Source organism: Fusarium oxysporum, chromosome XI (assembly GCF_013085055.1).
Source record: "Fusarium oxysporum Fo47 chromosome XI, complete sequence".
NCBI classification, from domain to species: Eukaryota; Fungi; Ascomycota; class Sordariomycetes; order Hypocreales; family Nectriaceae; genus Fusarium; species Fusarium oxysporum.
Window position 1 is genome coordinate 2,809,091 of NC_072850.1, and position 18,590 is coordinate 2,827,680.

General features: G+C 34.2%; 1 protein-coding gene across 1 annotated transcript; it reads right to left on the reverse strand.

The window, feature by feature from the left end:
• Positions 1-8,473: 8,473 nt before the first annotated feature.
• Positions 8,474-9,322, reverse strand: FOBCDRAFT_148347 (uncharacterized protein; the record flags this gene model as incomplete). The annotated part of the gene is made up of 1 exon (XM_054707707.1): positions 8,474-9,322. One exon carries the CDS (start codon positions 9,320-9,322, stop codon positions 8,474-8,476), a length of 849 nt encoding a protein of 282 aa, XP_054563682.1.
• Between the last annotated feature and the right edge of the window lie 9,268 nt (positions 9,323-18,590).

Below are 18,590 nucleotides of genomic sequence, written 5' to 3' on the forward strand. Positions count from 1 at the left end.
CCCCCAAACCAAGAGAAGACCAGTCAACATCATTAGGAACATGATCCACCTGGAGATCACGCACCACGGCATCTTCATGAGCATCCAACATGGACAAGATACCATCCTCCTTCTCGACTTCTTGGAGACCACGGCGAGTGGCCTCAGAACGTTTCTCCTTCACCCTAGCACGAATCTTCCGGATACGAGACAGACGCCCAGCAGCCGCAGCAAGACGAGATTGCAAGGCCGCCATTTCCTCATGAAGCTTCAAAAGGTCATCGCTCGCTTCATCCTCATCCACCTCCAGTTTCTTCTCCTGCTTCATAAGGGAAGATACTAAAAGCAATCAGCGACAAACAAGAAAACACAGAAAAGAACTCACGAGAGGACGCCACCCGCGTACCATCACAAGGTTTTCTCTTGCGCACACATTCGCTACAACGACTGGAATCGGGAGACATCAAACATTTGTCCCCATTACCTGCCCTAAAACAACGGGTGCACGGCATATCCGCTTGCTCGCCGGACAACGCAACGGACTCAGCAAGTTTGGCAACGTCACGCTCCTTTTTTAATTTTTCTAACTCACGTTCCGCGTGGGTCTTGCGAGAATACTGTTTGGAGACACGGTCAGACATTTCGCGACATGATGATGAAAGGTTTAGGTTAGAACGCACCAAGTGAAATTCGGGATGGACAGGGTATGCAGGTCTCGAGGACGAGGCCCAACGGAGGGGAGAGATCGTGTTACGACCCCAGCGGTTACGTCACGTGTACCCCACAATTTCACTCCTTTCAAGAACCAATCACGATGCAACCATGCAGGGACGACCAGCGTAGGGACGCCGTCGTCCCATGGAACGAAGCGTCCCAAGGACGACAGCGTCCGCACATATCGTCGTCCTCACATCACACACAGTAGTATATAGAACACATTCATTTGCACTTTCATAGAACTTAGCTCACCAGCTATCAATAAAGCATCTTTACATCAATAAGCCTAACACGCATTACTTGATCATTAAGAAACGTGACACTTCGCATCGCTCAGCATCACGCCCTACGTTATCTGCAAACATAAACCTAGTACGGACTAGTTTACCTGTTTGGAAACCCAACCGTCACAGCCAGGTTATATATCTCCTGCTAGGTATTATTATTGCTTTAATTCTGCTAGTACTATAAAGCGGTGAATTCTTTTAGTATCTATTATATTTTATTTATCTTATTAGTAATATTCCTAAGTTACTTATAAAGTTATTTAACTTCTAAGTTATTAGAACTCTAGGATAAGTTGTTTATATTATCTATATTCTGGTTAGTTAGCAGGTAGTTAATTAGTATAGGATTAGTAGGTGCTATAAGCTAGTAAGCCTAAAGGTTAGTAGCTGCATTCTACTATTAAATAGGATTAATATTTATAGATATTGTATTTATATTACTTAGTATTATATAGTATAGTCTAAATAAGAGCTATTAATATATAATAATTAGTTTCTAACTTTAGATAAACTAAGCCATGCTAGGTTTATTATTAGCAGATTATATAAGGCGTAATACTAAGTGTTATTAAAGTATTATATCTCTTAATAGTAGATTTAATATATATTAGGCTTAATTAATATAAAGAAGTTTTATTAATAGCTAGTAAGCTAGAATCTATAAAAGTGTAAATAAATATGATTTATATACTAAAGGTGGTTATGGAGTGACTTATATAATTACTATATGATTCTGAGAATTACTGGTGTTTTTAGAGTGATTATTATAACTAGGTCTTAGCGGTCACAGATGGAATCTCTTAGTCTGTAGTGACTGTGTGTGATTGGTAAAAAATGTGGAGTATATGTGATGTAACCGCTAGGTTTGTAACACTTAAATCTTAAACCTTAGATTTTATCTTTAGTTATAACTAAATCTAATCATGGTTAGTTTTAAAAGCTTAGTGCTAATACTAAGGGGCCTTAGTTAAGGAGCTAAAACCAGGGCTATTGAGATAGAGGGGAGTATAAATAATAGAAGGAGGGGCACTTTTTATTATGGCGTTACGACATCGGTAACCGTTTACAACGGGGTTATGGTCGTTAACGGTTGGGCTTAGAACGGTAGAAACCGTAAGATGTCAAGGCCGGTTTTCGGAGCAGCCTCGAGTCGCCCCTGTCACGTGCTTATTCACTGCGCTTAGCAAGAAATTTTCTCTGAAATGAGATTTTAAGCTCGCTATAACACAAAAGAATAAAACAAAATATATTATTCTTTTATAAATATTCTTATATTGCAACCCAAAGCCCCAAAAATCTAAAAGAGGAAGGTGCACGGGCTACGAAAAGTGGTATTGGATGCTATTACCAGTGGTATTTGGTATAGTAGGGTTTTAATATTTCTCCCGATAGAATAACATGCTCAAATTCGATCATATATATAACTTTAGGTGCTTATATCCAAAGCCTAATGCGTCCTTTAACGAGATCATACAGGTTCAAGTGCAAGCATAGATAACGATAAAAGTAGCATTAGGGGGTTCAGTCTATCATCAAACCTATAAGATGCGGCCTAGCAATACATAGCCAACATAAAGCTCTATTTCTTTTACACATACTAGAGGACCAAGCTGCCTCTCAACGTAATAGCTAAGCGATAAACCGGCAAGCTCTTCCATATTAATTATCGAATGCCTAATTAGCCAGCTTATCGGCCTCCTTATTCATCTCCGGGGCACCCGCCAAAATAGAACCTCAACATTAAGCACATTCAAGTTTCCAATAATGCCATATAACCTCTTGAATAATCCAGAATCCAATATCATACCGAAACGAATAAGTAACCAGAGGCCTATTAATCGCCGGTAGTCCGCCTGCGCTTAACCCCCCCCCCCCCCCTTTATCCTCCTCAGTTTCCCGTTTTCGTTTCCGACTCGACGCAGGAATCTTCTTCTCTGCCATATCATCTTTAACATAAGCCTCCAGTCTGGAGGTATCCTCATCGCAACTTAGTGGAGTTATTCCCTCAATCGGCATCGCTAAGCCAGAGTCACTACTGCTATCAATGCCCTCCCAAGCCTCACGGAGCAGCTTCTCCCTCAGACCATAGGGCAAATAACCCAGTCGCATATTCTCAGCAATCTCTTATCTGTGTAAGCTGCATCTTACTTCCTGGCCAAAGAGAGCTAGTTCTAGCGCTCAGTGCAGACATTTAATAAACACATCATCATCTAAGGAGGAGGATATCAGGATCGGCATCAGAGGCGCAGGTATAAGATAGGAACCGGCTATTCCTACAACATCGGGGAGAGTCTAAACTATCAGCGGTAATTGATTTAACGGAAAGACGCGTCTTACTACATCGTTAATACGCTCATAGAGGGTTACTTCAATCTGTCGCCATAGTGCAAGATAGCACGGCGACAGACGTTCAGGTGTTGCAAGATAACTTAATTATGATTATTTTGTTAACATAATGCATCGCGATAGTCAAGAGCATGGCGTCGTTGTTGGTGTTGCAGTTGCAGTTAGGTGATAGCAATGATAATATCGATTATTTATTTAGATAGCATTGTATCGTCATAAATTAGGGATCGCTCTATCGGAGCAGGGACAGAATAATCCGAGCTCGGAATATTCTTGCCCTAGCCCCACATCAGTAAAAGTACAGGAGTACCTTAAATGCCCTAAAACAATTATAAATTAACGCACAGATTATAAATAGATTAAGTTATAAACTTGTAATGCGGATAAGCCAAGATATTACACTGAACTATCCAACGCCAAAATAGCATCGAGTCCGTCGAGCAGTCAAGCCACAAATAAAGACTTTCAGGGTCCTTTATCATCCGCATCTTAATCAATAATAACTCTTAGACCTTAAAATACCAAAGCGAGATTAGCATTCAGTCAGGTCATCGATTAGTTACTCGAAACATCTCAACCAGATAACTTTCAGGCACAAGAAAGAGAGCAAGCAAGCCATCACATTTCAACTGCATCAAGACAAGTTCGTAATCAACAAGTCAATAGACTTATTAAGCAAATTGAAACTGGTCACCTCTCTTCTTCATCTCCGATATCTTCTAGATAGAGCATTAATAAAGGTAAATCAAGCATATATATTCACACTAAATGCTACTTCATCAACCTTTTGCAACCTCCAACTAATAACTTCCGAGGATAAATCGCAGGCCGCAAAAGTAACAAGACCTACAACGACTTTATCCTATATCTTAATAACTCTTCCCTCTTCGGCATTCGTCAACATCATACTACTTTCCAAGTTCACGAGACAGGCAGAATTCTTATGCAAAAGATTTCTGATCGTAGGGTTATAGAAGTCGATGGTGATATCCTACACGCAAGAGAACACAGGTTATTTAACCAGCATACCTCGTCTATTCGCCTTAGACAGTTAAAGTACCTGGTTAAGTATACTCGCCACAGCACCACAGAAAAACACACTGAAGCTATAACTAAATACATCTGCAAATTCTATAGTCACAAAAATACGCTCAATATCTCCATAACGCCAACTCCAGCTCCAGGAAACAGAATCCAGATCAGTCAACAGAGTCTCAGCGGCACTAGAATAGTAGGAGTAGGTGGCTCTGGGAGGGTTAGCGTTGGCGTTAATAAGAAGGGTAATATTATGGCTATAAAGAGAATGAATATCTTAGAGAGTAATAAGAATTTGTAAGGAGCAGGCGAAGTGTGATTAAGACGTTAATACAGTTAGCTAATACTGCCAAGAAGGAGAGAATTATGCGGCTTATTGAAGTTATTACGGATAATCTAAATGCAACTAACAAAGCTGCTAATATATGGTTTATCTTAACGCCCTTTACACCAAAGACTCTACATAAGTATAAGGGCCCTTTAAAGTACGTCATGCACTCTTTATCTAGGCTATGACTAATTATCTTTCAGGATAAAATCAGTTCGAAGCATAATGATAGCACTATTGGAAGCCCTCACCTTCCTCTACGCCAACAACTGGATCCACGGCGATATAAAACCCATGAATATTGGCATTCGCAAATAGGACCTAGATCAAACATCCATAATCCTCCTTAACACAGAAGATACAATCTATGCACCCCGAGGCATCGCAACAGTGACGCCTAGAACGAAAGGAACAGTAGGCTATATATCTCCTGAGCGAGAGCTAGGAGTATTTACCCCAACGGCAGATATTTAGGCTGTTAGTATAGCGACAATTTAGATGCTTCTAGGAAGACATCCATGGCAGTATCGTGTAAATCCTTGGAGAGAGGGTAATGCTTTTAAAGGAAAGAAATGGTTGTTTCATAGACATTATGACACTGCGGTAAAGAGTATTAGGGGGTATAAGGATAAAGGTAAGGTGCAAAGATAATTTATAGGAATTAAGCTAATATGATTGCAAAGCTTAGTACAGCTGTTTTGCAGATAATTCGGCATCCTTATACTCAAACAGAAGAGCAGAAGAAGACAAGACCAGGATATCAGGAGGTTCTCCAGATGTTGCATGCTAGTTCAACTGGTAAGGGATTTAGATAGAAGCGAACTCGTATAGGTGCAACATAAAAGGTATTTTCTCAAGGATATCACTATGGTAATAAGAAAACAAAGTCACAGAAACATATCCCATTAAACTGTATATTAAAAAATCTGGTGTTGGCAATTGCCAGTGCTTTACCTGAGTCGCGCCCTTATTTCGTTGATTCAGTTTGCTACAAACTTAGGCACATCCTTTAATAATAATTATCAGCATTCAAAGTCAGAGAAATCTTATACTAAAAAGCGGCAATGCCAGGTTCCTAGCTTATACAGCTTACTCATAGCATAATCATACATATAACGGATAGGTCCGCAAGGATGGGCACGCAGACAGGCAATAATACATTCTTAGTGAGATGCCTTTTTTTTTATCCCTTTGAGTGCCACAGCCCTTAGGAAGGTCACTCGCCCCACTTAGCTTAGTCATAAGGTTAGTACGTGCAGGGTACTGGAAGTTCGTAAGATATTGCCAAGTCTGTAAGGTAGCTCTTTGTAATAATCAAAACTGCTAGGACTTTTACTATCATATAAATTAGTATGTGTGGAAAAGTACCATTAGTTTTATTTATCTTAATTGGCTTTATACCCCTGTCGTGACCCCGCCTAAGGGCTGTGGCACTTAAAGGGATAATATATATAATAAGCAAGTACAACACAACATCCCAACATCTCAGATAGAAATAGCCATAAAACACAACAGACTATTAATTAAGTAAAATTAATCGCTATATTCTTCCAGAGACATAGCAACAACTATCTGACAGGTCCTTGCATTATATCCTGTCTTACTGCATGCTCTATAGCGCCTTTCCTTTATTTGCGCAGGCCCTCCTTAACCACCACTTCTCGATAGTCTAGCCACCGCCTGCATATTAGCATCCGTTTAATTAATTACTTACCTTCCTTCCTCTACTGTCATTACTCCTCCTTTCTATAGCTAGGTTCTTTTTGCCCTATGCCTCTGGCTTAGTATCTTATTTGCCTATTTAAGATCTTAGACCCTGGCCTCTAATAAGGCAACCTTATATATAACTATCTTTGTTCCCTTAGAAGAAGACCTTAATGCTTCTAGAATTAACTCTAGAGAGCTACTTTTATGCCTTTTAATTCTCCTTTTAAGATATTTAAGCTAAGAGTTAGCTTTAAGGATAGTCTTTGGGGTCTTTAAGACCTAAGGGGTTAAGGGGCTAACTACCTCCTCCGCAGATATTAGAGTCTGCAGCTGCATATTAAGCTTTAAGATTACACTTTCTAGGTCAAAAGGAGTAAGTCTGGCTCCTCTAAAGGCTACTTTAATATTTTTCTTTATTATTATGGCCTAGTAGGCGGTATAAAAAGCCGGGAAGAACTTGGTTTTAGAAATATTAGTTATAGAGTATCTAATTAAATACTTTATTTCTTGCCTATAAGCCTTCTTAAGCAGGCCAAAGTACCTAATATTAAGAGGCTGTAGTAGATAAGATAAATAAGGCGGTATATAAAGCATAATGATTTTATTTGCCTTATAATATCTCTTAAAGTTGACTAAGTAGTGACTTTCATGTCTATTAAGGATTAAGAGATAATAGCAATTCTTTAACTGCTTGGTAATATACTTATTAAAGTGCTTTAGCTATTTAAGGCCTATATTATTATCTATCCAGCTATTTAGACTTATTGCAATAGCCTAATCGCCCGGGAGGCTGCTTTCTTGGTACTAGATGGCGAGGTAATATTAGCCCGCACCTATAATAAACGGCGGGATCACTTGGCTCTCGGCATTAATCGCCTAAATAACTATAATCCATTCCCGGTTTCCAGGCTGCGCTGATTTTTATCTTCCACGCCTTTTAGCACCTATAATAACTATCCCGCTTGCAATAACGCCCATCATAAAGCCAGTCTCATCAAAGTTATAGATTTTATCAGGTTAGATGCCATACTTAGCAATTACATTTACTACGAGCCTAAACCAGTTGCCAATAATAGTCAGATCTTCACATTTAGCTCTCTGGTAGTTATATTTACAGAAAAAATACGTCTTAAGGTCTTTGTGTCACTTAACGAAGTTAGAGGCCTAGCGCTTGCCGATAGGCGGCATCTCGCAGTTAGCAAGCAATTAGTTAGCTATCTCCTTAATATAATACAGTCGCAGGGGAAACCCTTATAAATCCAGATCGAGAATAAACTGAACTATGATCTGTTCCTCTAGATCAGATAGTTTACATGATTTTGGGATAGAATTATGCGTAGAAAGGATACCCTTCTGTCGGCGATATAAAGTCCAATAACAGACCTGGTAAATGCCTGCAGCGCATCGGAGACTTAATTTTAGGTCATTTTAAAGGGCATAAAGTGTAAGAAGAATCCTAGCCTTAATATTTAGGTCTGACATATTTGGTGGTTAAAAATTAATTAATTAAGTTGAGAATATGTAAATTGCGGGATTTTTTATTGCACTCGCTTGTCTGTTGCACCGGCTTATCATATACGTTACTGCAATTAGGTATATGCTCCCTATATTCGGTCTTGGTCAAAGGGGAGGATCTCTATAAACCATCCAAGAATATTATTACTAGTGAATATACACTGTAAATTACGCGTATTCGCGCCCTCTTACCAACTATGCGTCTTGTTATTAATTTAATTGACCTTGGTCTAAATAAAGTCTACCCCCTGCGAAATTCAAGCCTATTCCCTGTTAGGTAGGTCTAGAAATTAAATTCTACTCCCCTGTAAAAATCAATTCTACCCTGGGTTGTTTGACATGAAACAAATGAATTCTACGTAGAATTGATTTTGGTATGGAGCACTAGGCTTACCTTCTGGAAAGAGTTCTATGGGATAAGAAATCTTGGTTGTGGTCTTGAAAACTTAGGTACTGATTCCCTCCTGAACACGTATCAAGACCTAATAACAGAGGGCACGGACTATCGAATTGTGTATCGGGACCTGATATGGGAGGTAATTGGTACAGTAGGACCTCGTTAGTCATCACACAATTCTATTCCTCCCAGTCTCTCCTCTAAAAGATTTCCATCATTCCAAGCGTCAATAGCAGCCTGTCTCTGTTTATTATTCCAGAAGACCTCTGGTCCCCAGCGCTGCCTCTCCGGATGACTTCCTGCATTCTTCTTCGAGTCGTATACTCTTTGTTCCGACTCTTGTTGCGCGAGATGAAGCCAGACTGCATTTTTCGTACTAGTGAGCTTCCGTTTGTACACTGACCATAAGGTTGGAAACATCTCGACTCGTTTCATACTGCTATTCGGTACATGGCCTAAAGTGTTGTAAAGGTGTAAGTTGATTATATCTTCTGGGTTTAGCCAGCGAATCTTTTTATCGTTTGAGTTGGGAATATCTTGGTCGATGCATTTCGCCAATCCAGAGAGAAACTTCATAGATTGCCCCTCCTTTCTACTCGCGAGCTCCATAAGCTGAAGATCATAGATGCCAGCGAGTGATATGTTGAATTGACGAAACAAGAGTCGAGAAATATCACGAATATCAAAACCAACCTTGGGAATGTCCTTTAACTTAAGAATTAGCCGAAGAGACATCTCACTATGGCCAACGGCTGAGAACGCAGTGTCACCAAGTCGCCTCGCATTAATAAGATAGAGAGTGTTGGTAGGCGGCACTAATAAATGAAGGTCATTCAATCCATCATTTCCAATACCTGATGCGTCAAGGTAGATTGAAGGAGATTTCGTGGGGAGCTCGTTGAGGTCTCGAAGTAGTTGTTTGAGTTGATTCTTGTATCGGATGGGTACAACCGAACGGCCATCTTCCCCGCCCTCATTTTGAGGGGGGTGAGAAAGAGGCTGCTGACTCATGACAAGAATAAATGCCACTGAGCGATAATCTGTTTCAGATGGCAGAGGGGATAATGGTATGATGTGGTATGAATTCTTTCAAGTCATTGATGCAAGCTTCTCGTACAAGGAGTCAAGTTTAATACATCAGAAATTATGAGATAAGATGATTTCTATAATATTACCACGAAGTTGACTGGTGACAATTTTCTCGTCTCAAAAGATTGGGCTTCCGACGATGCAGCCTGACGTTAAGGCAGTCGGCCTCCCGCATTCAGCCACCATGCATTGATGCCTAAGACCTCAGTGGTGTTTTTCAAACATGGCATATTAGAGAGAGGACTATCAATTTCAACATTGTCCCTCTATTCGCCTGTCTGTGTTGATACGTCTGGGGTGATACCTAAGACCTGCTTTTAGTACAAGTCTATTACGCCTGGTAGGCCAACGCCCAATGGGCTCTGAAGCTAAAGGTACATACACTTCGCTAATTATTGCCTTGCTCTCGCCAAGCCTATATAATTCTTACCTTATTCCTTCTAGTCTAGTTATTACTTTTCTTCTTAGTCCTTATAATTATTAGTAGTAATAAGTTAACTTAAAGCCTAATCCCTCTAAGTGTTTAGTTTCTTATCTTTGGCGGCTAAAGTAATACCTGCTGTTAATTATTTAAGGGCATTATAGGTTATTAGTTAGTATTAATAAAATATTACTAGGTTAATAGTGTTTTTATTATCTCTGTTCTAAGCGACCTGTAGTAATTGCAAACCTAATCGTGGCCTGTATTATATTTATATCTGGCTTTTATTCCTAACTATCTAATTCTGCCTTATCTCCTAGATAAAAGGAGAGGTTACTGTGTTTCTTATTTATACTCTAAAATATCTTTTTGCATTATATTATTTATTTTATATATTAAAAGAGGAAATACTTTACTATTTCCTTTGCCTGCTTATATAGGCACTTATCTATTAGTGCTGCCTAGATCTAATATAAATAGCCGTTTAGTTGCACCATTCTGGTTCTAAGCTATGCTAATATGCTGGCTTCCTTCCATAATAACTAGTCGTATAGCAGGCAGGTATATTTACCAGGCAGAGCTAAGTTAACCTTCCTAGAATGCCTGCTAACTCTATCTGGTAGCTTTCTTTCTGTTTATAGATCTGCCTTTACTTAATTAAGAATTATAGTCTTTGCTTTAGTTATTCCTCTCTGCGGCATTATATATGGCTCTGTTGCATAACAGGCCGATATCTTGGCTGTCTTTTAAATATTAAGCTTACTATTAGAGGATAGCTATATAATATTAACTCTATTGCTATTTCGTTGGAGCTTCTCTATAGTATTATATATCTCTTGGATATGCCCTTGGCCTGACTGCTAGTATGGGTTACCTATAGCCTGGGCTGCAGATCTATTACTTATTAAGATTATAATAACTTAATATTTTATCTCTAGCAGATAGCTAAGGCTATAAGTAATTACTGCTAGTTTAGCTATATAGGGGTTATATTCTTTCCTTATACCTAGGGTAACTAAAAAGGTTTTACTAATCTTACTAGCTCTTGCCACAGATATAGGGATTCTAATAGTTCCTCCTATGCTAACTAGATTATTTCGCATAGAGCTGCTTATTGCTATCCTAACTGCCTATCCTACTTTAGCTAGCTCTTTAATCTTATTTTCTTCTTTTTCTCCCTAACTATTTAGTATGGCTTATAGGCATGCCTCCTATAAAGCGAGGGTAAATAGCTAAATGACTTCTATGGTATCCTTTGGTAACTCTCTGTATATATCTGCGATACGCCTAAGTGGAGATATAAAGCATCTAAAGGCTTTAATTCCTCGTAGGAGATTCCGGACCAGGTTAGTCTGCAGCAGTATATATATATCTACCTATAGCTTGCTTACTTATCTCTAGAACCTTTCTTAGATAGGTGCTATATAGGCTTTAGCTTTAGCTACTCTTATTACTATACTTATAAAGGATCTTATAATTACTTATACTTCTATCCTTTATACTTAATAGATTATATATACTAATGCTATTTTGCATATATATATCTAGATATTAAAGGCATAGTCTACTATAGGGGTTATTATGGCTATAAAAAGCTGCCTTATTATTAAGGGAGTTATTCCCTTTAGCCGTTTTAGTTTTATTATAGCTCCTAAACCCTTTATTACTGCTCTTATAATATATTACTTATAGTAAAGCTATAAGTCTATAATAACCCCTAGGATCTTAACCTAATCCTTTAGAAAGACTTTTTTACCCTTAATAGTAAATAGTTCTAAGTCTACTCTGCCTATATACCTAGTGAGATATATAATCGCCGTCTTTTCTGCCTTAAATATCACGCTACTGCATCTCTCCTAGTTAAGAGCTTTATTAATTATTACTTATATTCTTCTCTAATTACTCTAGGCTATTAGTCCTAATACCTACGCAGTATAGTTATTAATAAATATAATAGCCCTACCATTCTTATTAATCTAAGTTTATACTAAATCTGCATTAAAGAATAAAAACAGTATTAGTAATAAGGGCAATCCCTGCAGAAGTCCTGCTTATAGTAGAGGTTAGCTTTTAGAACTTTAGCTATTAATTATAATAGTTATAGTCCGCTCTAAATAAAAGGCATTAATCTAGTATAAGAGACCCTTAGGGATCCCTCTTGCCTTTATCTGCTGTAGCAATCTCTCTTTGCATATACTATTATATATGCCTTTTATATTAAAACTAACAAGGCTTATAATATAATATAAACGCCAAGCCGAGAAGATATACTCTTATAGAAGTATAAGGGCTTACTCTGCTAATTATTACTTCTATGCACTAAAATAGTTAGTTAAAAGAAGTCTATAAGTCTTTACTGCATAGGAGATCCTCTTAGTAACTACTAACTCTAATACCTTACCTAATATAGCAAGAAGTAAGATTAGTCTCTATGCTTTTATAATTATATAATTATCTTTACCTGGCTTCTTAAGTAGGATAATTTAAGTATATCTTTACTGGTTTAATATTATGCCTTCCTCTAATAATACCTAAAAGATAGTAAGGATATTATATTTTACTAACAGCTAGACTTACTTCTAGATAATTACTAGTAGTCTATCTTCTCCTAGTGCCTTCTATAATTTTATTACCTATAGTTAATATTTTACTTCTTTTAAAGTCAGGTTAGGTATTATTACTAGGGTTCTCTATTACTGCAGTCCTTTATCTTTAATAGTATCTAGTAATAATAGGAAGAACTTAGCTAGTAGTTTTTTAGCTTACTCTTTATAGCTTATTATTACTATTTTATCTGCTTTAATAAGCTGTAGTATTTTCCTAAAAGCTATATTATTCCTAGACTTTATATACTTAGCTGCTTTCTAGATATTATTATTATCTGCTAGAAACTCCTTCTAATAATTATTTTTATATTATTAGATAGTATTATAATACTACTTTGCTGCAGTCTTTATTATATTTTTTAGACCTTTAGTATTCTGCCTTATATGCCTTACAGCTTAGGCTTAATTCCTTTAGTATATATATATATATTATAGCTATATAATATCATAGGTCTACTACTACTTTATATATAATAACAGTTTAGCTCTAGGTATTAGTACTTAGACTACTTTTAGTATAGCTAATATTAACCTATCTATTTTCTACTGCACTATACTTCCCACTAGCCTAACTCTTAGTATCTTTATAATCCTATTATTAATCTCCTTCTAGGATATATTCTTAAATAGTAGTCTTTCTTCTTGTTTTAATACTAGGACTAAAATATTAAATACTATCTCTATTATATAATAGTCCGACCTATACTTTATATTATATATTACATATTTAATATTTATATCTGCAAGCTCCTTAGATGCCAGAATTAAGTTAATAGTTATTTTATAGTCTCTGCTTTGCTATATCTTTATGCCTTAGCAAAGGAGGCTCCTAAGCATAAAATTATTTATTAAGTTAATAATTAGATTCGCCTTACCTTATCTCTCTACTAATATATTATCTCTGCCTTATATTTAGTTATAGCAGTTAAAGTTACTAATAATAACTAGATCTACTACTCTCCTTAATCTCTATCTTACCTCTTTAATAGCTTTATAAAGCTTAGTATATATATCTTATAGAGCTTAGGCATCTCCCCTAGGTATATAAATAGATACCATAAAGACCAGATAATCTAGCAGTAAAATAACTACTGCTATTACATCTAGGGACTCTACTAGCACCTACTTGGCTTTTATATCCTTATTTACCTATAACATACTCCGAATTACCTATCTACCTTCCCTCTCTGTTATAAGTACTATCTTAACCTATTTATAGTGCCTTATTGGTATTATTAACAGCCTACCCTAGATCCTCTGCACCTAGGGTTCTTAGATAGCTAATATAATTATATCCTAAATATCCTTATTATTTATTAAATTATTATATACTAGTCCTTACTTTTTAATATTTAATTAAAATAGTTAGAATATATTATTTATATTCTAATAGATAAAGCTTCTAATAGTTTCTGCTATTATAACCCTAGCAGTTATATTACATATACCCTATAAAAACCCTATGCAAGGCATTAGCCATAAAAGATCTACCTAACTTATATTAACTAACTAACACTCTTATTATATTAGGATAATGGATATTAAAATGCTATGCGCCAGGAATGCTGTGTACTAGGAATAATTCGACCTAATACTTATTATTCCTTATATAATTACTTTAGTATATAAAATACATTTATTAGCACTTTTATAGAACTTAGCTTACTAGCTATTAATAAAATATCTTTATATTAATAAGCCTAATATATATTACTAATTATTAAGAGATATAATACTTTATATTACTTAGTATTATGCCTTATATTATTTGCAAATATAAACCTAATATAAACTAGTTTACCTATTTAGAAACCTAACTATTATATATTAATAGCTCTTATTTAGACTATATTATATAATACTAAGTAATATCTATATAATAGTACCTACTACTTTAAGCCGCCCTTTAATTGCAAGATGTATATAGTATATTACTCCCCCTAAGGAACCCTAACCCTTTGCAGAGGAGCTGCAGGAGGTCCTAATAAAAACAGATAAGAAAGGAGAAATAAAGAGTCCCCCTATCTATCCAAACTCTTATAAGGATGAAGTTAAGAAACTTAAGAAATGGCTTTAAGACCTAGGAGAATAATATAACTCTCTCTTAGATAATACTAAGAATAATACCAAGATTACATAAAATAGGATTAAGGCTTTAGAAAAGACGGTAGCTAACCTTGCTGAGATTATAGAGTTACTTAGAAAGATAGCTAAGAATAGTTAGAAGCTATATAAAGAACATATTAAGCACACTATAGTACTTACTACTATTAGAAAAGACCTAGGAGAAATCCTTAAACCCTGCTAGCTAGACTTATTTAATAGTAATGCTAATAAATTATAAGAATTCCTTATTAGTCTTTAGAGCTACTAAATATATTACTTAATCTAATTTACTACTAAAGAACTAAGGGTTAAATATAAAATAAGATTCCTTAAAGATAAAGTATTATAAATAATAAAACCTATTATTTAGGATTATATTAATAACCTATCTAATAAATAGAAATAAATAACTAAATATATTTATAAAAAATATAAATACTTTAAATTTAAACTAAGAAATACCTTTAGAATTATAGATAAGAAATAAATAGTAGAAATAAAGTATTATAACCCCAGCGGTCTTATTACATATACCCTATATTTTCCGCCAATTATTACATACTCCACTAAACGGATTAGTGCTAAGGCCCCATAATTATAGATAATCTATTATAATTAGTACTAATCTAATATAATTATTACTAATCCTATAATAACCTTACTAATTACTACTATTATTTATTAGTATATAAACTATATTTATTAGCACTTCTATAGACTTAGCTTACTAGCTATTAATAAGACTTCTTTATATTAATAAGCCTAATATATATTACTTAATTATTAAGAGATATAATAATTAACTTACTTAGTATTAATGCCCTATACTATCTATAAATATAAACCTAATATAGACTAGTTTCCCTATTTAAAACTATATTTATTATATATTAATAGCTCTTATTTAGAATATACTATATTAATGCCTAAGTAATATTATACTATTAAAATATTAAGTAACACTAGCCTAGCACCTCCTTATACTAAAGCGCCCCCTAGTATAGTAGAAATAATAGCTAAAATCCATTAAATGCATTTTACTATTAATACCTTATGCACTTAGGTTAATAAATAACCCACTATAAGCACTTAGATAGGCAACACAGGATAAGACCCCAAAGAAGCACTAAAGCCACCTAAGCTAAAACCCTTCAAAGGACAGGCTGCTAATATAATCCCATTCCTAACCTAAATAAAAGGCTACTTTCGCCTATTCCAGAATAAACTAAATACGCCTATAAAGAAAGTATTATTTACTACTCCTCTAATCTAAGGTAATGCCAAAGATTAGTAAGAACCTATTATAAGAGACTTCCTGGATAATAAGGAAGAAATATAGGATTAAGAGATATAAAATATCTTTATAAACTAGGAAAACTTTAAAAAAGCCCTTAAAGATAATTTTAAAGTAGTTAATAAGGAATAATAAGCAGCAGTAGAACTTCTTATACTTAAGTAGCATAAGTTATATACTGCCTACTCTGCTAAATTCTAATAACTTATATCTAAGACTAAATAGGATAATAAAGCCCTAATAGAAATTTACTATAGAGGCTTAAAAAAAGAAGTTAAGGATAAATTATACCTAGCTAATAGGCCTAAAGACCTAACTAAGTATATCACTATAGCAATTAAGATTAATAAATAATAATATAAATGCAGAAAAGAGAAAGTAAATTATAAATAGGGTAATAATTTTAACCTATATTACCCTAACTAGTAATACAATAATAATAACTAGGATAACTCTTAAAACTAAGGATAGCAATAAGGTAATTAACTAAATAATACCGTATATAAGATGTAATTAGGACCTATAATACTTAGAGCCATCTAGCCAAGCAATAACTATCGACAGCAAGACATATCCAGAGTTAAGTGCTATAACTATAACCAATCTAGACATATGGCACGCAGCTGCCCAGAACCTAGAAAAGCCAGGGACCTAAACCAAGGTAAGCAAGCCCTAGGACTAATTAGATAATAAGACCCCTAAATGGCTATATGCACCTAGATACTAGGAATGACCCGAAGCAGTTATAAAATAGTTCTAAACTATATAATCGAATTTATAAAACCTAAGCCTAAGAGCTAACCTAGAAGATAGCTTAGGGTATTAACCAAAGAAGAAAAAAAATAATAGAGGATTAGAAGAAATAAAGTAAATAGCCAATGCTATTTTAAACATATATAAGACCCAGAAAGGAAGGCATATAAATAAAAGAAGTAATAAGAGAGAAAATAAAAAAAGAAATAAGACGCTAAAAAGGATAACCTCAGAGAACCCTAAACTCTTAGAGTTATTAGAGAAGGAAAAACAATTCCGCCTAAAGGAAATAACTAAGCCTAATTATCTAAGGTAATAAATAATATTCCTATAAAAATAATTATCTAATAAGATAAATTAACTCTTATGGTAAATACTAAAAAAGGATATACTACTAGGTATAAAGCACCCAGGTTCGCCAAAACAGCGCTATAAGAGAAAGAAGAAGCAGTTAAAAGGGAATAAAAAACAGAAACTAAAACATATACCTACTATAAATAATACTCCTAAAGCATAAGATATAGGAGAGGCATAGCATAACTAGCTATATAATACCTCTGCAAGGAAGATAAATAACTTAAAAATAAGTAGAAATAACCCTATAAACCACTATGTAATAAAGTTAGAAAAACAATATACCTATTACCTAAAGACAGATATATTCAGGGAGCCAGGGAACATAGAAACGCCAAAGGGAATAAGGAAATATATATTAAAGCCTACTACTAATATAATGCTATAAACCTATTATATTAAGAATAAAAGTTTAATAAGGATAATAATATTAGAATATTACCTACTAACCTAAATTATAAGGATATCTTATAGGTATTATATAAATACTATTAATATAAATATTATTAATAAAATAAAGAAGATAATAATTATTTCCTAGTAATAATATCTAGCATACCTAATAATAACCTATACTATAAATAAAAAACATATAAATACTTAGTATATTACTAGTATAAAAATCTTAAAGTAGTTATACTATAATTTAATTTAGCATACTACTAACAAATCTATAAGATAAAAGAACTACTAGAGGGAATTAAGTACTCCTAGCAGCTAATTAAAGAAGCCAAAAAAGAATTTAAAAAGGCAACTTAAGGGAAGTATGCCAATAAAAAGGCAGAAATCATAAAATAATACCAAGAATAAGAAAAAAAATACCAAGAGAAAATAGCCAACAGATAGTATAACCACCTAATAAAAAAACAAATCAGCATTAAATAAATTAACTACCTAATAAAATAGCCATTAACTAATAACACAAACTTAGATACTACTAAAGAATTATAAGGTTAATAGGAAGATAATAAACTTTACCTATATAATAACCCTATAAATCTCTAACGATATAATAAGATTATAACCACTAAAGATATAAATAGCAATAAATTATTACTAGAAAAAAAACATATCTTTAAACCTATTAACCTTACAGAAGGATTTAACTAGGCCCTAATTAATAAAGAATAACCTAGATAAAGGACTATACCAGATAAATAAGATACAGAATTAGAAGAATATTTCTAATAATAACTATTTAATAAAGAATTTATTAATAACTGCCCTAATAGAGAAGGGTATAATAATAATAACTATAAATAAATACACTAAGATATATTAGGAAAAGTTATATACTATCTATAATAGAGTATTAAATAGGTAAAGAGTAGAAATAAAAATAACTTAGATTACTAAATGCTCTAAGACTATATAAAGAACTTATATTAAAACGCCTAATACTAAAGGTTTAAATTAAGGGGAAGTAGCTAGATACTTAAATTAACTATAAAGTTAAATAAAATTTTATTAATCTAAAAGTAATTATATAGCTAAAACTACTATAGAGAAAGAAGAAAGATATCTACCTGCTAATTAATATAGAAGGATAATTATTTAATTATAATAATAAAATTATAAACTAAGAGTTTAATTATCTTAAAGTCTTTATCTAAGGAAAAAATTAAGGAATAAATTTTAATATCCTTCCTCTAAATA